The sequence below is a fragment of the Hypanus sabinus genome, chromosome 1 (genome assembly GCF_030144855.1).
Source record: "Hypanus sabinus isolate sHypSab1 chromosome 1, sHypSab1.hap1, whole genome shotgun sequence".
NCBI lineage: Eukaryota > Metazoa > Chordata > Chondrichthyes > Myliobatiformes > Dasyatidae > Hypanus > Hypanus sabinus.
In genome coordinates, this window is record NC_082706.1 from 111,095,107 (window position 1) to 111,118,927 (window position 23,821).

Below are 23,821 nucleotides of genomic sequence, written 5' to 3' on the forward strand. Positions count from 1 at the left end.
AGTACTGTAGACAAGTTTGTAGAAAACACAAACATAAGTGAAGTGGTGATTTGCAGAGAGGGATACAAACAGATTACAGAGAAATACTGATAGGTTAATTCAGTGTGCAAAAGGTGGGCAAATGGAGCACATTGAGAAAATGGGAAGCTATTCAATTTAGAATGAAGAATGAAAGAACCACCTGTCATGTTTATGGAGAAAAACGGCAGGAAGCTACAACAGAGGGATTTGTGGATCCTTGTTAACATAGAACATAAAGCTGCAACTGAGATAATGTAATAGGGAAGTTAATGGAATGTTTCCCTGATTTCAAAGAGGCTGGAGTATAAAAGTTGGAAAGTTTTACTGCGGCTATATAACCCATTAATAAGACCACATGCAGACCTCTATGTACAATTCTGGCCCCATTAAGTTTTGGAGAAGATTTACTAGGATGCTCATGGGCATAGAGAGATTGACCTACAAAGAAAAGCTAAACAAGCTTGGATCCTATTCGTTGATTGGAGTATATTATAACAAAGGACAACCTAAATTAAATTTAGATTCTTGGGATGAATGCAAAAGCATGTTTCCTCTCAGGAGTGTCCAGAGCAGTGGACATGATCTCAAAATAAGATCCGCCCCATTTAATACTGAATTGAGGAAGAATTTCTTTTCAAAGGTTTGAGAGTCTTTGAAATTACTTGCCACAGAGAAAGGTCACATAGAGACTTAGTGTTTATTATTTACATTTTAACCCCCTCTCTCTAAATTCTCTGCCAGACCAATAATCTACTGATAAATATGAACTCCATTTCTTTAAGCATTCAAATAATTCATTGTACCACCTTCAGTACTTGTACTTGCAGCTGCTAAGTCCCAAACTCTGGACTTCTTGCTTTAAAAATTTCTTTCAATTCATTTGCCTTTCCTTAAGACATTTTGGTCACCTATTCTAAAGATCCCTTATTAGAGTCACAGGAAGAGAGTATAGTTTCCAAATGCTCCCATGAAGAACTTTACAACACCTTGCTGTGTCTTATCAACTTCTTTTCACTGTTCTATTGAAAGGGATTACATAAGACACTCAAACTAGTTTATGTTCAGTCAGTTTTCATTACTGCGCCCAAGGGAAAACCTCAAATTCAGGACTCTAAATTACCTAAAGATTACATTAACAATGCAAACTGAGCATAGGCCTACTCTGTGTTCATAACAGAGCAGCACAAAGGTTAGAAGATGAATTATTTTGCAGTTTAATAAGTAGCTACTCTGTACTTTCATTGAGATAAGTGTGTGATTTTCAGACAGGCAATGAAAACACTGTGTAGATGCTGTAAGTTGTGCAAAGATTTTACTTTTCTAGTTAGGTATCACATAGATTAAACATCAACAGACAAATAATAACAAACACACAAAGATCACTTTTAAAGCTTCTTTGCTGGGATGTTAGACACATTGCTAGCTTCCAAAACACTTTAGCCTTTGAATATATACAGGTGTATTTCAAAACTCAATTCTTCTAAGTAAAGTATGTTACTAAGTGATTACAATCCCCTCTCCTTTCTTTAGGCTTTTAACTCCAATCCCCCACCTCATTATTTAACCATTTACTTTGTAGTTTGCCGCTAGCATTTCCCAATTATCATGATCCTCTTCGAATCCGATTCTTGTACTTACATACCTGAAAGTAATGTCTCCTACAGAGAACTTTCTCTCCATAGGAAACATCCTTTCTGCACCCACTCTGTCAAGACCTTTCACCATTCAATGAAGGTTTCAATGAGGTCACCCCTCATTCTTCTGAACTCTAGTGAATCCAGGCCCAGAGCCATGAAATGCCCTTCAAATGACAAGCCATTCAATCCTGGAATCATTTTCATAAGGCTCCTTTGAATCCTCTCCAGTTTTTTCTTAGATAAGGGGCCCAAAATTGCTCACAATACTCCTAGAGAGGCTTCATCAGTGCTTTATAAAGTCTCAATGTTATATCCATGCTTTTATATTCTAGTCCTCTTGAAACGAATGTTAACATTGCATTTGCCTTCCTCATCACAGACTCAACCTGCAAATTAACGTTTAGGGAATCCTGCACAAGGATCCCCAAGTGCCTTTGCACCTCAATTTTTTGTATTTTCTCTCAATTTAAATTCCTTCTATTAAAGTGCAGGACCACATACTTCCCAACACTGTATTCTATCTGCCATTCCTTTGCTCATTCACCTAATCTGCATGTCCTGCAGCAACAAAGCCATCAATTCCATCATCCAAATCATTGACATATAATGTAAAAAGAATTGGTCCCAATACAGACCCCTGTAGAACCGCACTAGTCCCTGACAGCCAGCCAGAATAGGCTCCTTTATTCCCACTCTTTGCCTCCTGCCAATCAGCCACTGCTTTATCCATGCTAGAATACTTCCTAATAACTGTAATATCATGGGTTCATAGCTTGTTAAGCAGCCTCATATGTGGCACCTTGTCAAAGGCCTTCTGAAAATCCAAGCACACAACATCAACTGATCCTCCTTTGTCTATCCTGCTTGTTATTTCTTCAAAGAATTCCAACAGATATATCGGGCAAGATTTTCCCTTGAGCAAAATATGCTGACTATCGCCTACTATATCATGTACCTCCAAATACCCTAAGTAATTACTAACCCTTAATAATCAAATCCAACATCTTCCCAAACACTGAGGCCAAACTAACAGGCCTATAATTTCCTTTCTGCTGCCTCTCTCCTTTCTTGAAAACTGGAGTGATGTTTCCAATTTTCCAGAATCCAGTGATTCTTGGGAGATCATTGCTAATGCCTCCACAACCTCTTCACCCACCTCTTTCAGAACTCTGGTGTATACCAGAGTTTAGACATTTCAGTTTCTCAAGATGCTTCTCTCTAGTAATTGTAACTTTACACACCTCATGTCCCCAACACCTGGAACTTGCACCATATTGTTAGACAGAGTATTAACAATTTAATTCCTACCTAAAACGATTGTGTTCATCATTATGCCAGACACAGAAGTCCCAAGAACAAATTGCAAAACAATGAATAAGCTGACGTTTGGGACAAATGCTGCTCCTACTCCAGTGATAAACTGAAGAAGCAGTGAGACTAAAATACTTCTTTGCCGACCAAACCTACAAGAGAAATGGCAACATTAAATGCAAATTGAAAATGCTGGAGTTACTCACCTGCAGAGAGTGAAATGATGTTAGTATTCCATCAGAGGTCATTTTGTCCTGGAACATTGATTCTGATCCTCTCTCTATAAATACACTGACACTGAGTATCACCCTGTATTTTGACTCTAATTTCAGATTTCCTGTAGCATAACGATTTTCCAAGTACTGAAATGTGTTGTCCATTGACTGTCACCTCAAGAGGTTTCACCTCTCAAGGAGCATAGTAGATTGCAGTAACTTCCTCAAAACATTTGGGCTGAATTCCAGTATCAAATTCAACCAAGCTGCTCGATTATCAGGTGGGAGTTACTAGTGGCAGTGAAGGTAAACAGAATGTTTGGAATTCATAACGGGAGAACAGTAGTATTAATAAATTCAGCCAGGTTCTAGTTGGTTGGAGTGCAATGATTAAAAACATATCCTGGTCACTAATCATAGATTAAGCAGGAGAACTAGATTTAAGATAGGACACCGATAAGTGTTCTGTTAGTCTATCTAAGAGTGCTTCTTTTAAAGTTAAATAAATAATTTTGTGCAGTTTTTAATAAAGTGCTTAGACATGTAGATTAGGATACTTTCAAGCTTTAATTATGGCCTGTCCTTTAGTATTTGGGACAACAGTAAGAATGAAATTATTCAAGCCTCTAACTTTTTGGGTTGAATTTGAATACATTTCATCTGAATAGAGTAGTCTGAAAATAGACTGATAATTATATAATCTTAATTTCTTGTCAGATAAAGATGCTAAAAACCACGGCCACTGAGAAAGTCAGTGGAAATGATTGGTATTGGTTTATTATGGACAAGCATACAGTGAAAAACTCATCTTGCTCATACAGATCAAATAGTTACCCTCTGCTTTAAGACAGAACAAGGTAAAACAATGACAATGCAGAATAAAGTGTAAAAATGACAGAGAAAGTGCAGTGCAGTGATCTGCAAGATCATAACAAGGACAATTACAAGGTTAAGAGACCATCGCATCGTACTAGAGAACCATTTGTGTCTTGGAACAGCAGGATAGAAGCTGTCCTTGAACTTGGTGTTGTATACTTTCATCTTCTTCTACCAATGGGAGAGAATAAGAGGCAATGTCCAGAGTGGTTGTGGTCTTTGATTATGTTGGCTTCATTACTGAGGTAGTGAGAAGTATAGAATTCAGATGGGAGTCTACCCTCGATGATTTGCTTTGCTTCAAGGAAGTTGAAAAATACTGGAAGAAACACATGTGTGAGGGTTGAAATGCACTATTAACACAGACCCACTTTCTTTGACCTGTTCACTAAGGACCACCTTGTTAAACTATTAGTATCTCTGCATTGTAACTAGTTTCAATAGTGATCGGTAACAATTGAAGTAGCAGCATTTAGACTGTGCCTGCATTGTCAAAGACAGGGAAATTAAGGCTTCTGGAAATGATGGGACTGAATGTCATGGTGAATCACAATAATTATAAGTATTAATGGAGAAAACACAGGAGAGCATGTTCTTTTTGATGGCTGCATGGAGTAAATGGAAAGGGGCTCAAGAACCAAGTACAGAATATGGGCAGGAATAACTCAATAGATGAATGCCTGGGGTCAGGCACAAAAGAAATGTATGCAATGTTGCATAATGCCAGCGAGTTCACTTACTGGCATGGGCATGGACTGACTGGCATTTTCAATGATCCTATTGAATTCACTGTTTTATTAATATGAATCCTCTCTCACAATATTATACCCTGGAGCTATTTGTACAAGGAACCCAATATGCACAGGTGGATAGAAATACAGCACATAGAAGGAAATCAGACAGGTAGTGCCACATACACAAAGGTCCCCAACACACACAAAATGCTGAAGGAACTCAGCAGGCCAGGCAGCATCTATGGAAAAAAGTACAGTCGACATTTCAGGCTGAAACCCTTCAGCAGGACTGGAGAGAAAAGTGCTGAGGAACAGATTTGAAAGGTGACGGGAGGGGAGAGAGAAACACAAGGTGATAGGTGAAACTTGGGGGGGGGGGGAGAGATGAAGCAAAGAGCTAGGCAATTGAATGGTGAAAGAGACAGAAGGCCATGGAAGAAAAAGAAAAGGGGGAGAGGAGCTTCAGAGGGAGGTGATGTGCGGGCAAGGAGACAACATGAGAGGGGGAAAGGGGATAGGAAATGATGAAGGGGAGCAGGCTTTACTGGAAGTTAGGGAAATCGATGTTCATCCCAACAAGTTGGAGGCTACCCAAACAGAATATAAGGTGTTGTATAGCCTCATCACAACAGTGGAGGACCATGGATGACCCTATTGGAGTAGGAATGGGAAGTGGAATTAAAATGGGTGGCCACTGGGAGATCCAGCATTTTGTGTGTGTTGTTTGGATTTCCAGCACCTGCACAATTACTCTTGTTCACAAAAGTCCCCATCTGAGTTTAAACCCAAATTTAATCAAAATGCCAGATTGCAGCATCTGAAGTCTCTTAATCAAAGGCCTTGCAAAGTTCAAAATGGATGAGTTCTGCGCAGCAACAAACAATACCACATACCAAGCACAAAAAAACTAAAAAAATCTACACTAAAACAAAGTAGGGTGAAGCATATCTCTGTGTTAAGCAACTATTTCATCCAATTACAAGTGACCAATTTACAGATGCATATAAATTGTTGGTTCTTACCTGTCTGCTAGAGGGCCGAACAACAAGGCTCCAGCAAGTAGGCCAGCCATAGTACTAGTCTGTGAGAATTGACTTAGCCAGCGGTGATCACAAACCAAATTAAACTGGAGGGACAAAAATAATCACATCAAGGAAGAGTCATTAGAGTTAAACTCTGGAGAATCTTAATACTAAATGTGTGTTTAAAAATATTAAATTACATGAGTAAGATTGAATTGTGTGAGCTAATTATGGGCTTTGGAAGGAAGTATAGAAGTAAATTAAACTTCAAAGTAAATTTATTATCAAAGTACATACTGTACATGTCACTAAATACTACCCTGAGATTCATTTTATTGCAAGCATTTACAATAAAATCAATGAAAAGCTACACGCAAGGTCAATTGAGCAGCTAATTTTCAAAGAAAGATGAATTCTACAACTATAACAAAATCAAATAATATTAATAATAATTAAGTAAATAAATGGCATATGGCCACTAGCACAAAATTTGAGCAATGGCAAAGTTTGAAGAAATCTCCATATTAATAGACAAGGGAGAGTGCTTGGATGTGCCCAGAGCAGATATTTGTTTTAATCCTCTCCTGATCTGTAATTTACAGAAACACAGAAGTATGACCTTAAAAACAAATCAGGCAGAGGAATTGTTTTAGCAATAATCAGCTTGGCACATGTTGTATTCACACTGATGTGGATAGTGTAACAAGACAAGAGTCAGTGAATAGACCTCGTAAGTAATAGATACCATTTGTTTTGATGCAATGACTAGAAAACCAGGGACCTACTCACATACAGGCCATCGCAAGGTGTTGACAGGGTTCTGAACCTGTGAACTGTTCATAACTCAAAACATGTTCATGTCAGAAACTCAATCACAAACCGAGATCCCCCATTGACAGAATTGGCTGCAGTCCTGCAAATCCATCCTGCCATTCCCCAAAAGCTGAGTGACATGCATGGGCAAACCATCGGGTGGTTCCTGCTAGGGTGAAGGTAGCAGAGCTAACCCATGAACGTCATGTGGAAATAAGGACTGATCCTGGCATTCTCTTCCATTTCCCTTCCTCCTCTTGAACTTTGTTCTGCTCTCTATGTCTTGCTCAATCTGTCAGTCATGTTATATTCCAAGAATGCTTATTAATGTCTTCGGGCTTGTGTTGAAACTCCAAGTTCAAATCAGAACCATATTTCCTCTTAGTAAACTCAATGATTAAAAAAAAACTCCAGTCAAACACTTGTAGGAACATATTAACAACTACTTTTCTGAAATGGGCTGATAATTCTTTTAAATAGAAGTAGTGGCAGGATCTATCTTGCTGCTGGAAATGTACTTGAGGGTGAGAATGCAGCAAATACTAAACAGTTGCGCTGCATGTTGGCAGCCACCTGATTCACTCCACAAATGCATACACTATGTTAGGGTCTTTATGGAAATGATTTGCCATTTATAGTAACCATATGTATAGGATTAGAATATTAAAGCAAGCATGTAATGCTGAGGTTTTATAAGGCATTGTTCAGATTGCACTTTGAAGTATTGTGAGCAACTTTGGGCCTTTATCTAGGGAAGGATGTGCTGGCATTGTAGAGGGCCCAGAGGAGGTTCAGGAGAATGATCCCAGGAAGGAAGGGGTTAGCATATGAGGGGTGTTTGATGGCTCTGGGCCTGTAATCACTAGAATTTATAATAATGAAGGGGGTATTTCATTAAAAACGATTGAATATTGACATACCTTGATGGAGTGAATGTGGAGAGTGTGTTTCCTATAGTGGGGGAGTCGAGGACTAGAGGGCACATCCTCAGAATAGAAGAACATCCCTTTAGGACAGAAATGAGGAGGATTTTCTTTAGCCAGAGGATGGCGTATCAGTGAAATTCATTGCCATGGATGGCTGTGGAGGCCAAGTTATTGGGTACGTTTAAAGCAGAGGTTGATAGATTCTTGATTGGCAAGGGTGTCAAAAGCTATGAGGACACGGCAGGAGAATTGGGTTGAGAGGGATAATGGATCAGCCATGATTGAATGGCAGAGTAGCCTCAATGCACTGAATGCCTTAATTCTGTTCTCATGACATATAGTCTTATATTTTGAATGCTACACTGCTCGATTCTGTGGAAACTTCCTCAAATTTGGGAGTTTTAGAAAACTCTTATAGCAACACATCAACTTGCTAGTTCTTTTTATACCTTGGGAGCCATAAGGATCTAAGTTCTTGCAATACCATTTTCTTGCAATTGTGGTCTTCTCCTCAGATCCTTCCAATTCCCAATTTACAGCTATTCCCAGATGTTACACACGGAGTCGAGGGTGAAAATATATTTGTTGTAATTCATCTGCCATCTCCTGTTTTCTGTTTTAATTTCTCTGCCTTACTCTCCACACTTTATTTGCTTCTTTTTTAGTTGTTTATGTATAGAAATTTTACTATATGATTAATAACTCTGGCTCAGTTTATCTTGTACTGATTTTCTTTCATTGTTAATTTTACCATTATTGCTTGTAGTTTTTTGTATTCTGCTCAACCTTCAAAGGTAATACATTTTTCATTGAATTAACTAGAAGATGTTTCAGGTCAAAGACTTTTATTCAGAACAGGGACAGAAAGAAACAATATTTTTAATTTGCAGGGAGAACAAGGAGAGGTCTGGGTGGGCTAAAGGGACCCAGATCAGAATGGAAGATCAGAAAAGAGCTTTTAACTTTCTTCTTTCCACTGGCCTGCAGAGTATTTTCATCAATTTCTGTTTTGCATCTAGCCTGTGTATTCTGAAAGAAATTTCCCCATAAATATCTGTTATTCACCTTGACCAGCCAACCCCCTCAACTCAGTTCAGTTCAGCCAGCTAACTTTCATACTTTCATAATTTCCCCTGTATAATTTTATAGCCTTGGCCTTAGACCCATTCTTCTTTCCAAGTTGAACGTAAGATTGGTGCTTCATCATTGCAAAATATAATTCAATCTTTGGTTGGCTCTAGAATATGTTGTATGTTATTATAAATCTCAAACACTGGGAATTCCCTATATGGGCTACTTTATACAATCTAATTTTCCAGTCTATATGTAAATTAGATCCCCTATAGTCATAGCTATACTTCTATGATAAGTTGCCGATACTTCTTTCTTTGTGCTCTGGTCTATTTAATAGGGGGCCGTAAACCACTCCATTATTACTTATGCCTCTCTAAGCCACTTCTATATTTTCACTTCCTGAGCTTGAGCCACTCACCTCTTTTGCACTGAGTCAATCATTAATCAGAAGATCCACTCCTCAACCTTTCCCAACCTTCTTGTCCTTCGGAAACTCTGCATGCCACAGTTTCCTAGAAGACGTTGGATTGTGCGTAGCAGAAGAGAAATTTTAAAAGAAGCGAGCAGTGGCAGTCTTCCTTCCTTTACTTGCTTCTTATTTCACAGTTAGCGCAGTAGGATGCCAGACAGGGTAGGAGAAGGCTCCTCTTGTGGGATCTGGAAAGGCAGGGAGACTACACCTGCAAGAAGTGCATCCAGCTGCAGGTTCTTACAGAATGTGTTAAGGAATTGGACACAGGTAACTGGGTGACCATCAGGAGGGGGAGAGGGAATGGGCAAATAGTGCAGAGTACCCCTGTGGCCATTCCCATCACTAACAGATGAACTGTTTTGGATACTGTTGGGAGGGGATGACCTGGCAGAAGAAAGCCACCAAAGTCAGGTCTGGCATTGAGTCCGGCTCTGTAGCTGAGAAGGGAACTGGAAAGAAGTGACAAGCTCTAGTGACAGGGCATTCAGTGGTTAGGGGAACAGTCAGAAATTTCTGTGGACAAGAATGTGTTTCCCGGATGGTACCATGTTGCCTCCTGGGTGAGAGGGTCAGGGACATTTCATTTGAGTTGACAGTATCCTTTAGTGGGAGGGTGATAAAACGGATATTGTAGTCCAAATTGGTAGCAATGATATGGGTAGAAAGGCTGATGAGGTTCTACAAAATGAGTTCAGAAAGTAAAGAACTACGTTAAAGGACAGGTTGTGCTCTCAGGGTTGATGCCCATGCCAGGTGGCAGTAAGGCCAGAGATAGGAACTTCCTACAGTTTAACACGCGGTAGAGGAGATGTTGCAGCAGGGAGGGCTTCATTGGCCTCCTTTCCAGAGAAGGTGAAATTGGTAGCTGAATTGGAGCAGACTAACGTCCTGTGGGAAGGTTTGCTTGAGCTGCACAGGGGTGGGGCGGGTGGTAGGTATTTAAACTTAAGTAGGCAGATGGGAACCTCAGGAAAGAAATCAATAAGATTGAAAGAGTGCAGAGAAAATTTACAAGGATGTTGCCAAAACTTGAGGACCTCAGTTATAGGGAAAGGTTGAATAGGTTAGAACTTTATTCCCTACAGCATAGGCAAATGAGGGGAGATCTGACAGAGGTATATAAAATTATGAGGGGCAAATGTAAGCAGGTTTTTTCAAATGAGGTTGGATGAGACTTGAACTAGAGGTCATGGGTTAAGGGTGAAAGTTGAAATGTTTAAGGGTAACATGAGGGGGAACTTCTTCACTCAATGTGTGGTGAGAGTGTGGAATGAGCTGCCAGTGGAAGTGGTGAATGCAGGTTCATTTTCAAGTCAAGTCACTTCTTATTGTCATTTCGACCATAACTGCTGGTACAGTACACAGTAAAAATGAGACAATGTTTTTCAGGACCATGGTGTTACATAAACAGTACAAAAACTTCACTGAACTATGTAAACCAACACAAAAACTACACTAGTCTACAGACCTACCCAGGACTGCATAAAGTACACAGAACAGTGTAGGCATTACAATAACTAATAAACAAGACAATAGGCACAGCAGAGGGCAGTTGGTTGATAGTCCGATGGCTTGGGGGAAAATCTGTTACATAAATAAACAGCTGAATGGCGGTGTCCAGGATTCCGTCCGTTTCTGTACTCCCGCTGAGTATTTCGTTGCAACAGATGTAGCCCAATTTAATGTCCATTGGAGAGCAGAATGGATGGGAGAGCCGACCGGCTAGGGCTTGCTTTTTTCCTGGCACGGACTCCTGCTCGCCTCACTTCCGCTTCCTCGCACACCGCTTACTATGTCCCCACCTCCGGCCACTGGCAACAGGCGACTCCGAGGACTGCAGGCCCGATTCCCTCAGCAAGCCGAGGTCGCGCAATCTAACCAGCAGATTTTCATGAAGGTTTGTTTTTGGTTGATTTCTGTATTGTAGCAGTATCTGGTGATGGTAGATAGTCACTCTGTTATCCATTGGCCTGAACCCTGATTGTGCATTAAAACTAAATTAAAGTAGCACCAGATCCGAAAGGCCGCTGCTGCCGTGTGCTACGCCGCCTACAGGAGATTCTCAACATTTAAGAGAAATTTGGATTGGTACATGCATGGAAATTGTATGGAAGTCTGTAATTTGGGTGCAGGTCTGGGCAGATTGATGGCTTGGCATGTCCTAGATAGGCTGAAGATTCTGTTTCTGTGTGGCAGCATTCTAAGACCCCAAATGTTATGTACTACTCAATATTTAGGTTTCAAATTTATGTCATCCTTCAGCATATCTCTGTAATGGAATTCAGATCAGACTTCCTTCTATTTGCAAACAAGAGGAAATCTGTGCATGCTGGAAATCAAAATAACACACACAAAATACTGGCAGAACCTTATCAGGACTGCTGCACTCTTTTCCATGGATGCTGAGTTCCTCCATCATTTTGTGGGTGTTACTTTGTCTGCTCTCACGGTTCAATGCTTTGTTGAAAATGTTTAGCCTTTAATTTCATTTTTTCATTATTTTGCAACTGCTAGCCTTACTTACTTACTCTTCATTGGATGTTCTCTCTTGCTTCCTGTCACAAATTTTCATGTTCCATTTAGTAGTACTTTACAAAATAGCCTAGTCTTTCTTTGATTTACTACATCTTGACAACTTAATCCTTCAGCCTCACTATTTAGTTTAAAATTTCCTCTGCTTTTCTAGTAGTACTGCTATCTGCACCCCTTTAACCAACTCTCACTTCTATCACACCATCCCTAGGTACCTGCTGGATGCCTCTTTTGAAGCTGTATAGATCAAAAATACGATTTATCTATCTTGTTTAATTGCCATTCAACCATACATGAACACCCATGAGTGCAGCCAAAACACTGTACCAACAGTCATACACAGCACAGGGCACATGCAGCACATATACTGCAAGATAGCCGTAAAGATACAGTCTCATGAAAAAAATGTAATATATCCCAAATCTCTCAAACGTTGTTGGCAAGAAAAAGTGTGTAGATGAATGTAATATAGATCGTCTTCCACTGAGCTAACACTGGAGAGCAGCACCACGGGTGGGACCAGCCCCCAATTCAGCATGGACACCGTGCCACACTGCCTTCAGTGTCATCTCCCCTGGGCGGCTGCAATAGGCGATGCTGCAGCATGTCCGTGCTACAACCAACATTACCAACGTCTAATAGAGCCTTGCAATCACAAGAAAAACATTCAGGACAATCAGTCACTGTTAGACTGCCTCCGTGCACCAACTCTGATGCCTTTCTGCAAACAGTCCAGGTCAAGTCTAGCTCCTCCGCTAATGAGCAACTCATTGATGAGGTCGACCTGCGGTACTTGAAGTTCTTAATGACTCTTGCGATCATTACAAAACATTTAAAAAAGACACCAACATTTTTGATCAGCCCCATAGAGACGACTGCATCCAAGCTTGCCGGCATCTTACCAGAAGTTAAGGTATCTCCATATTTTGTTATAAGAGTAGAAGCTATTGACAGGAACCGTTGTCAGTACTTTTTTTCCATTTTCAGGTAGATGTTTTGCATTGAAATATTGTGTATTCTAATTGGTATATCAATGTAGCAGATACTTTTGCCATCATGGTTTATCCTTCACATGATCTAGTCCAATGCCCTTACAACTCACTGCCGGATTTTTAGTATTCTTCTCCTTCAAAATAGCATAATTGCATTTTAAAGCATTTAACTCACTTCAAAAATACTGTGAAAGGGAAAAGGGTGCAGCACTTCCAGTGATACAGTATAAATGTACAAATATATTCGCAGACAAAATGTTGTATATTATAATTAAAAATACAAACCTCCGTAACTATGGTCGATCGATGTTGTGACAAGTCATACACCCATCCTTCTTCACATGCTATTGTAGATTTGTTGCCCTGTAACAAAATCCAGTTGATGTCTTTATCTGGGTGAGGAGTGTACATTTTACACTTTTGGTAAGACCCGTCTTGTTCCTTCGGGATAGTCAGGAGCAATTGTTCTTCTTTGCTCAACTCATCTGTGATATTTAGTATCCAGTTGGCTTGACAGTGATGTTGTACAGTCGCTCCAGTAAAAACCTGTGCAAGTATGTGGAATCCCGTAAATAAGTATGGGATACATATCAATACCAGTAAACGTTTTTGAAACGCTCCAAATTCTCCCACGTTGTTAAGAATTTCACTAAACTCGCTCATTTTCTCTTTGGCAATTTGTCTTTTCTAAACAATGCAAAGTGCAAAGATTGAACTGCAGCAGAGTGACTGGATTAATGCTCAATCACAGTTGTCTACAATTAACCAGCATTTTACAATTAATCTTTGCAATAATGTGCAGAGGTGAAAATTGCTATCTCATGGTACAGTTTGAAATTTTATGGGCAATGTAACGAGTTAATGACACATCTGAACTATTTAAAGCAAACAAGGGAAAAGAATATGGACCTGGAAATTTCAAAGATATCACAGATTAAATTCAACTGTTAAATAGTATTTTGTTTCAATCTTAATATTAAGGGAACAGTTACACAGTTTGGATCAGATTTAATTTTAAAATCTCAAGTTTATTTTTAAATCACTCATGGGAGAAAACATTTATAGCTAGGTCAGTATGCATTAACTATATGCAACAAACCTTAAGACAACAATGATGATCTGCTATCATAAGCCATCGCATTCTTTGTGGTGAACGTATAGTCACAGTGGATGCACTTTCAGCATCTGTGAGGAAACTGCACGGCAAGTCAGAAAGATGGAGGAAAAATTACAGATGAAAAAAAATTCCTTTGTCTCTGCCACATTTATCCTTGGACAACAAGGTCTGCGAGATACTGCAGGGAAGTATATTATTGCCGTCTGTATTGTAGATGGTACATAATGTAGCCACTTCATGCTGGGGTGAAGGAATTAATATTAGGGTTGGTGGACTGAAGTCCATTAAAGTGAGCTACATTGACGATGGCTTCATGAGCAATGTCTGAACTACGTTATGCAGGCAAGAGATGAGAGTTCAACATAATAACTTGCAAAATGTGTTGGACTATAGAATTCTCAGAAGACTGAAAGACTTAATTTAATATTTAAAACTGCAAACTGATAAAATTGAGGAAGACGACTAAAGAGAGACCAAGTAATAAAAAGGGTATTATTCTATGGAGAGTGCAGGAAAAATTGTACAGGGTGTATGAAACTTTGAAATGAACAGATAGACCGAGAAAACAATTTAAAGGAAAAAAATAAGAGAATGCTGGTTTTCACAAGTGTAGAATAAAGAAATCTGTATGCAATTCCATTAAATAGCACTTAAACCGGAAGTATTGCATTCAGTTCTGGTTACCACTTCTTGGATGTATGCAATATCTTTACAGGGTGCTTTTAAAATATCAGCTCCTGGAATGTGGGGTGTGCATCACTTGTAGAAGCTAATGACTTTTTTTTTTAATTTCGAGGGCATGTCACAAAGGCTTTTAAAATGAGAGGCAGGTTAGGACAGATGGAAAGAAACTAATCCCATTGGTAAAAAGGTTGAGAACTGAGATCAAAGATCATTGATGTAAACAGGAAAGACTTGCAGCTTTTTTATTAAATGCAATTTACGGTGAGCACTTAGAAAAATAATGCCCAACAGAGTGGTGCAGGCAAAATCAACAGTGGTTTTCATAAGTGAATTTAATAAGTTCTTGAGAAAAGAGCTACAGGGAAAGGATGGGAGAATATTGTCACTGCAGAGTCCTGTTATGGACTCAGATGACTGAATTGTATTCTTCTGAGCTGCTGGCTGTCTATGCTTCTATAAATTCCACAGGGTTAGAACTTGGTGTAGGTACTGTTTTATATGCGTTTCATAACTGTTGTCCACTTTCTTTCCAAAATCACCCCAGTCCAAAATGGCAAGGGAATGCACAGGTGTAGGATCTTTCATGTTATAATGCCTTCACCATGCTCAGCAATGATTCACCCTTCAGTGAAGGAGCTGGGATAAAACCCTGAAAACCCTGAATGCTGATTTAGCCAACTGTTAAACTAGTCAAGGGCTAAGTGATTTTTATGTCCCTGACATTCAGATACAATTAAAACAAATCCACAAAGTAAAACAAAATAAACTTAATTGCTAGGAGTTGCAACAATTCAGACTTCATTGTGAATTGTCTGACGTCAGTGCATTGGTAAGCTTTGGCTGAGAGCTTGAGATTTCCGTATTCATGGGAATTATACTTAGAAAAGCTAGTACTTTACCATCAACTAGCCTTTTCAGACATACAGAATTAGTATACTTCAAGTGCTAGAGAGGTTCCTAAGTAATAGTTCCTGTCTGTTGTTCCAATATAAATTGACACGAATCATGAAAAAAAGGTGGCATATTAGTGTAGATGAAAGAGCTGTGTCTCCCAACTCTAATCACCCAGGTCAATTTTGATTTCCAGTACCATCTATGTGAAGTGCCATTTCCTGTGGCTGCATGTTTCCTGTGAGTGGTCTGGCTTCCTCCCAATTTCTGAAAGTGTGCTATAGAGTCATATGCCCTTCAGTCCATCTAGTCTGTGCTGAACCATTAATCTGCCTAGTCCCATTGATCTGTAACGGGATCATAGCTCTCCATATCTATCCCATCCATATCCAAATTTCTCTTAAAAATTGAAATCAGCACCACATCTACTATTTACACTGGCAGCTTGTTCCACACTCTCACTATCCGCTGAGAGAAGTTCCCCTAAAACATTTCACCTGTCACCCTTAACCCATGACCTCTAATTGTAGTCTCACCCAACCTCGGTGGAAAAAGCTTGCTCGCATTTACCCTATCTATACTCCTCATGATTTTGTATACCTCTATCAAATCTCCCCTCAATTTTCTACATTCTGTGAAATAAAGTCCTAACCTAATCAATTTTTCCCAATAACTCAGGTCCTCAAATCCTGGCAATAACCACAAAGTAAAATCCCAACTCTTGTACTCAATACTTTGATTTATGAAGGCCAGTTGTCAAAAGCTTTCTTTACAACCCTATCTACCTGTGACTCCACTTTCAAAGAATTATGGATCTGTATTCCCAGATCTCTTTGTTTTACCACACTCTTCAGTGCCCTACCATTCACTGTGAAAGACCTACCCTAGTTGGTCCTCCCAAATGGCAATACCTCTCACTGGTCTGCATTAAATTCTAATTGCCATTTTTCAGCCCATTTTTCCAGCTGGGCCAATCCCACAGGGAGCTTTGATAGTCTTCCTTGCTGTCCACTACACTCCCAGTCTTGGTGTCATCTACAAATTTGCTGATTCAGTTTACCACATTATCATCCCTATCAAACAACAACAGACCCGGCACCACGAGTCACAGGTCTCCAGTCAGAGAGGCAACCATCTACTATGACTTTCTGACTTCTCCTGCAAAGCCAATGTCCAATCCAATTGATTACCTCATCATGAATGCCAAGTAGCTGAACCTCCTTGACCAGCCTCCCATTCAGGATTTTGTCAAATGCCTTACTGAAGTCCATGTATACAATATCCACTGCCTTGCCTTCATCCACTTTCCTGGTAACTTCCTCGAAAAACTATACAAGATTAGTTAGACCTGACCTACCACACATGAAGACATGCTGACTTACATAATCAGCCTATAGTTTCCCGGTACATTTCTAGAGCCTTTCTTGAGCAGTGGAACAACATTGGCTATCCTCCAATCCTCTGGCACTTCACCTGATCCTAAGGATGATTCAAATATCTCAGCTAGGGTCTCAGTGATTTCTGCATTGCCTCCCGTAGGGTCTGAGAGAACAGCTTGTCAGGCCCTGGGGATTTATCCACACTAATTTGCCTCAGGACAGCAAACACCTCCTCCTCTGTAATCTGTACAGGGTACAGGGTCAATGAGGTTGATGCCACTTTGCCTCACTTCTGTAGACTTTATTTCCATCTCCTGAATAAATACTGATGCAAAGAATATAGGATCTCCTCCATCTCTTTAGGCTCCACACATGGATTACTACTCTGATCTTCCAGAGGACCAATTATGTCCCTTGCTATCAGTTTGCTCTTAATATATCAGTACATGCCCTTAGGATTCTCCTTTACCTTGTCCGCTAGAGCAACCTCACGTCTTTTTTTAGCCCTCCTGATTTTCTTCATAGCTGTTTGCTTGCATTTCATATACTAATTTGTTCTTGTCTGCCTATACCTGCTATTCACCTCCTTCTTCTTCTTCTTCTTAACCACAGCCTCAATAACAAACAAGGTTCCCGAAAGCTGTTACTCTTGCCTTTCTTTCTGACAGGAACATACAAGTTCTGTACGCACAAAATTGCACTTTCGAAGGCCTCCCACTTACCAAGTACACCTTTGCCAGAAAATAGCCTGTCCCAAGCCACACTTGCCAGATCCTTTCTGATACCACAAAATTTGGTCTTATTCCAATTTAGAATCTTAAACCGAGGGCCAGATCTATCCTCTTTCATAATTACCTTGAAACTAACGGCATCATGATCACTAGATTCAATATTCCCCTACACAAACCTCTGTCACCTGTCCTGTCTCATACCCTAATAATATCTATTATCTAATTGGAACTTCTATGTACTGTTTAAGGAAACTATCCTGAACACTTTCCCATCCAGTCCTTTTACAGTATGGAAGTACCAGTCAGTATATGGAAAGGTAAAATCACCTACTAGCACAACCTTATGTTTTTTTGCAATAGTCTAAGATCTCTCTACAAATTTGCTCTTCTAAATCCCATAGATGTAGCGTGGTCTGTAATACAATCCCATTAACATGGCCGTACCTTTCTAATTCCTCAGTTCTACCCATAAATCCTCAGTAGATGAGCTCTGCAGACTATCCTGACTGAGCACTGCCATGACATTTTCCCTTACTAGTAATGCCACCCCTCCTTGAATCCTCCCCACTCTATCATGTCTAAAACAATGGAACCCCGGAAGACTGAGCTGCCAGTCCTGCCCAACCCCCCCCCCCCCCCCCGCAGCTAAGTCTCACTAATGGCTGCAATGTCATAATTCCAGGTGTCGTTCCATGTTCTGAGCTCATCTGCCTTTCCTACAATACAGTACTCCTTGCACTGAAATACAAGCGGTGCAGAACATCTGTCCCACCATGCTCAACCTTTTGTTTTCTGACTTTGTCTGTAGGCTTAACTGTATCTGTCTCCACAAGCTCTCCACTATCTGTTCTGGGACTGGTTCCCACCTCTAGCAACTCTAGTTTAAACCTTCCCCATGCAGCACTAGCAAACCTATCCACTAAGATATTAGACCCCTTCTAGATCAGGTCCCACCTTCCCTGGAAGAGAGTTGAATGATCCAAAAATCTGAAGCCCTCCTTCTTGCGCCATTTCCTTAGGCACTTGTATGATCTTCCTATTTTTGACCTCACTTGCACATGAGATTATAACCCTGAAGGTCCCGACCTTTAATTTAGCACCGAACTCCATGAACTCACTTTGCAGGACCTTGTCACCCGTTTCATTGATACCGACACGGACCACAACCTCTGGCTGCTCACACTCCCACTTAAGAAAGTTGTGGATATGATGGAGTTTGTACAAAAGTTGCTGTGGGACATGCTGGAGATTCTTTTGACTATGGAGCTTGAAATTGAGAGCATCGTGAGCTCGCCCTGTGGCCTACTAGAGACTGAGAAGATAAGCCACGCTCAATAGTAATTAGATTCCTTCGATACAATACCAAGACAGAGATTCTGTGAAGGGCCTGGGGTAAGAAGGGGGTGTTTTTGGATGGTAAATTAATATATTTCGATCAAAATTACCCCCCGGCAGTCCTGCGGAGACATAAAGAATACTCTGAAGTAAAGCGAATATTAAAGCAAGGAAAGATTAGATTTCAAACACCGTACCCTGCTAAATTGCGAGTGTTTTATGAAGATGGGAGGAAACATGAAGGCCAGAGGGTTGCCCGTCAGTTGGATCAAACTGAGGGAAAGCTTGGCTGAACAGTTACCTTGCTCTGCTTGGGAAATAGTGAGAATCGAGAAAGCAGGGGATGGGAGGAGGGCGAAAGAAATATATCAGGAAGAGACCGAGTTTTCTGAAGACAGCCCTCACCCCCTCCAGAAGAGCCATAAGGCTTGGCTAACTTTAAAAGTGTTGAGAAGCTAAACGGAAGCAAAAGTACACGGTGATATACCTATCTCGAGAAATACTTATTATAATGTGGATTTTCTAATACTCAGTTATTCTTTTTTATTCATTCATCCACTTTTTCCCCCCAAAATGAGAATGAATATATATGAGAGGAATACACAGGGAAATCTTTTGTGTAATTGATATAGATTTGTTCACTTACTTTTATGGGTACTGCAATGGGGGCCCTCAACTCACAGGTAGGAGGGGCTATCCCCCACAGCTAGATGTTTCCTCTAGCTCAACCCAGGGTCATCTACTAGAGACCTCAGCCTTGGAATCCCACCTTTGTTGCCTTTTTTTTTATTATTCGCTTTTCTTGGTTCTTATTTGTTCAGGAAGTAGACCGATTAAGTTTTATTCTGCTAATTTCAATGATATATTGACATAAATACATAATGCTAAGGACAAAGTAAAATTCATTTCTTTTAATGTCAATGGACTAATAATTCCAATCAAACATAATAGAATTCTATCCAAAATGCAAAAAGAACAAGCCCATGTAGTTTATTTACACAAAACTCACTTAAGTGATAATGAGCATGGAAAACTAAAGAGATTAGGCTTCACTAATTTGTTTTTCTCCTCATATAAATCAGGACATAGGAGAGGAGTTTCTATTCTTACCTCAAGCAAGCTAAATTTTGAAAAAGAATTTGAAATGGGAGATAAGGAGGGCAAATATATTCTGGTAAGAGGGAATATAGCTGGAAATTCAGTTACTCTATTGACTGTATATGCACCCCCAGGAAGTGATATTAGTTTCTTTCAGAAAATTACTAATATTATGGTAATGGAAACAGAAGATCTCCTGATCTATGAGGGAGACTTAAATTTACAATTACAACCAAACTTAGACTCTTCCAATAGAAAAACCTAAGAAACAAAATCTTTACATAAAGTTAATACACTTTTTGAGGATGCTGGTCTAATTGATATAAAGAGGGACCTTTACCCCAACAGAAGGGATTACACTCATTATTCTGACCCCATTCTGTATAAAAGAATAGACTATTTCATAACACTTGTAAAAAACAAAGACAAAATAAACTCCTGTGGAATTGGGACAATAGAGGTAACTGACCATGCACCTATATATTTATCTGTTGATTTTGACCTACAACCAAAGAATACTATTTGGAAACTAAATTCAAGTCTACTCAATGATCCCTACTTTAAGGAACAAATTAAAAAAAGAAATTGGTCTTTACTTAGAATTCAAGGATAATGGAAGGGTTTCACCTCTCATTTTATGGGATACTCTGAAGGCTGTTTTAAGAGGGAAAATTATAGCAATATCTTCATATAAGAAAAAATAAGGAATTATTCATTAGAGGAATTACAAAATAGGCTGAAAGAACTAAAAAAACAAATTGAATTTGGCACAGGATGCATTAGAAGAAATTTAAAACATTAGGAATGAAATTAATAGTTTGGCTATGCAAGTAATCAGGAAAAATTTATTGTTTCTGAAACAGAGACATTATGAAAGTGGATCTAAGTTTATCAAAATACTGGTGTGTAAACTGAAAAAAAAGATAGCGGAAAATAGAATTCATAGAATTAGGAATCCAAGAACAAAAATGAGTTAATTCCTGTCTTGCTCCCCACACTGAACTGGGCTCTAAAAAAGGCACAAATGCCACCCAGCTGGAAGGAGGCAATAATCTCAGCTATACTGAAAGAAGGCAAGGATAAAATGGAATGTGGATCATTTAGATCAATATCCGCTCTTAATGTAGATTATAGATTACTTACATAGAAACATAGAAAATAGGTGCAGGAGTAGGCCATTCGGACCTTTGAGCCTGCACCGCCATTCAGTATGATCATGGCTGATCATCCAACTCAGAACCCTGTACCTGCTTTCTCTCCATACCCCCTGATCCCTTTAGCCACAAGGGCCATATCTAATATCCTCTTAAATATAGCCAATGAACTGGCCTCAACTGTTTCCTGTGGCAGAGAATTTCACAGATTCACCACTCTCTGTGTGAAGAAGTTTCTCCTCATCTCGGTCCTAAAAGGCTTCCCCTTTATCCTTAAACTGTGACCCCTCGTTCTGGACTTTCCCAACATCGGAAACAATCTTCCTGCATCTAGCCTGTCCAATCCCTTTAGAATTTTATACGTTTCAATAAGATCCCCCCTCAATCTTCTAAATTCCAGTGAGTATAAGCCTAGTCGATCCAGTCTTTCTTCATATGAAAGTCCTGCCATCCCAGGAATCAATCTGTGAACCTTCTCTGTACTCACTCTAGGGCAAGAATGTCTTTCCTCAGATTAGGGGACCAAAACTGCACACAATATTCTAGGTGCGGTCTCACCAAGGCCTTGCAGAACTGCAGTAGAACCTCCCTGCTCCTGTACTCAAATCTTTTTGCTATGAATGCCAACATACCATTTGCCTTTTTCACCGCCTGCTGTACGTGCATGCCCACCTTCAATGACTGGTGTACAATGACACCCAGGTCTCGTTGCATCTCCCCTTTTCCTAATCGGCCACCGTTCAGATAATAATCTGTTTTCCTGTTCTTGCAACCAAAGTGGATAACCTCACATTTATCCACATTAAATTGCATTTGCCATGAACTTGCCCACTCACCTAACCTATCCAAGTCACCCTGCATCCTCTTAGCATCCACCTCACAGCTAACACCACCGCCCAGCTTTGTGTCATCCACAAACTTGGAGATGCTGCATTTAATTCCCACGTATAAATCATTAATATATATTGTAAACAACAGGGGTCCCAGCACTGAGCCTTGCGGTATCCCACTAGTCACTGCCTGCCATTCTGAAAAGGTCCCGTTTACTCCCACTCTTTGCTTCCTGTCTGCCAACCAATTCTCTATCCACATCAATACCATACCCCCAATACCGTGTGCTTTCAGTTTGCACACTAATCTCCTGTGTGGGACCTTGTCAAAAGCTTTGTCAAAACACCTCCATTATGGCCAAAGGATTAGAAGAGTTTCTACACATACTGATACATAACGATCAGACAGGTTTTATAAAACAATGCCAAACACAAGATCATATATGAAGGCCACTTCACATTATGGATCATATACACAAAAAAAAAATAGAAGCAATAGTGATAACCGTAGAAGCTGAAAAGGCATTTGATTCGGTTAATTGGAATTTTCTTTACAGAGTTTTACATAGGTTTGGTTTCCGTGACACAATTATTCAAACTATACAGGCATTATATGACAACCCTACTGCTAAGATTAAAACCAATGGATATTTATCAAATAGTCCTAACCCTAGAAAGGGGTAAGAGACAGGGTTGTGCATGGACACCGCTACTCTTTGCATTATATCTGGAATCATTAGCTCAAAAAATCAGACAAAATAAAGATATCAGGGGAATTACTATTAAAGGGTCAGAGCATAAATTGGCCTGTTGTGTGGATGACATTTTGATCTACTTAGGGCAACCAACATACTCTTTACCTAAATTGATGTAATCCTTTGAACAATATGGTCAATAATCAGGATACAAGATCAACATAGATAAAACCCAATTACTTTCATCTAACTAGAGTCCACCAAGAGAAATTGAAAGTAGATATCCCTGAGCATGGCAAACAGAGTCTTTCAAATATTTGAGCATCATTATGACAAAAGATTTGGCAAAATTATCAGAATGCAATTATCAACCTATATATAAAAAATTAAGGAATATATAACAAGATGGAACCCAATTCCTTTTTTTAGTCTTAGTTCAAGGATTAAATCTATTAAAATAAATATACTGCCCAGACTATTATATCTCTTTCAGACCCTACCAATAGAGATGAATCAAAATCAATTCAATAAATGGAACAAAATGTTATCGAGATATATTTGGCAGGGTAAAAGGCCTAGAGTTCATCTCAAAACTTTGCAATTCGCCAAGGGAAAGGGGCCTACCTTCTCTTAGAGCTTATTATTTTGCAGCACAGTTGAGAGCTGTGATATGTTGGTGCAACCCATCATATGGCGCTCAATGGAAAAACATTGAGGAGTGGATATTTCCTATCACCATACAGGCAATTTTGGCTGATAACAACCTGCAAAGGTACATAAATACTATTGCTAACTCATGGGTGAAATGGACTCTTAAAAATGGAAAACTATTATAAAAGAAGATAAACTAGAGGGAGATATTGCAATTCTTAAATGGTGTGTATATGACTCTGATTTTATGCCAAATAAACTGGATGCTAGATTTAAGGACTGGACAGCTAAAGGAATAACAGTTCTTTGCAATACAATGAAAGAAGGAAAACTGTTCAATTTTGAAATGCTTAAAGAGAAACACTTATTAGAAAAACAAGACTTTTATCTGTATTTACAGATGCAACAATATGTTAATAGGACAGTTAAAAATGTAACCAAGGCAAGTACATGTTTGATAGAGCTATTTAGAAAAGCATACAATTCAGATAACAGTAGTATAATCATTTCAAGCGTGTATAAGGGTTTGTCAAATCTTAAAACACATGAGTTCATACATTAAAACAAAATGGGAGAAGGAATGAGGGATAATTATATCTGAGGAAGAATGGACAATAATATGGAGGTATCA

The 23,821-nt window shown here is 39.5% G+C and overlaps 1 protein-coding gene across 2 annotated transcripts in view; it reads right to left on the reverse strand.

Annotated features, from left to right (window-relative positions):
* slc22a13b (solute carrier family 22 member 13b) overlaps positions 1 to 13,351 on the reverse strand; it is a 33,834-nt gene extending 20,483 nt beyond the window's left edge. Inside the window, exons 1-3 of one of the 2 annotated variants that reach the window (XM_059974544.1) lie at positions 12,911 to 13,351; positions 5,817 to 5,920; positions 2,967 to 3,121 (exon numbers count right to left, since the gene is read on the reverse strand). In XM_059974544.1, the coding sequence (XP_059830527.1) occupies positions 2,967 to 3,121; positions 5,817 to 5,920; positions 12,911 to 13,288 (637 nt within the window). In that variant the 5' untranslated portion in view covers positions 13,289 to 13,351. The remainder of the gene's footprint in view (positions 1 to 2,966; positions 3,122 to 5,816; positions 5,921 to 12,910) is intronic. The other variant, XM_059974538.1, reaches the window with a different exon arrangement.
* Between the last annotated feature and the right edge of the window lie 10,470 nt (positions 13,352 to 23,821).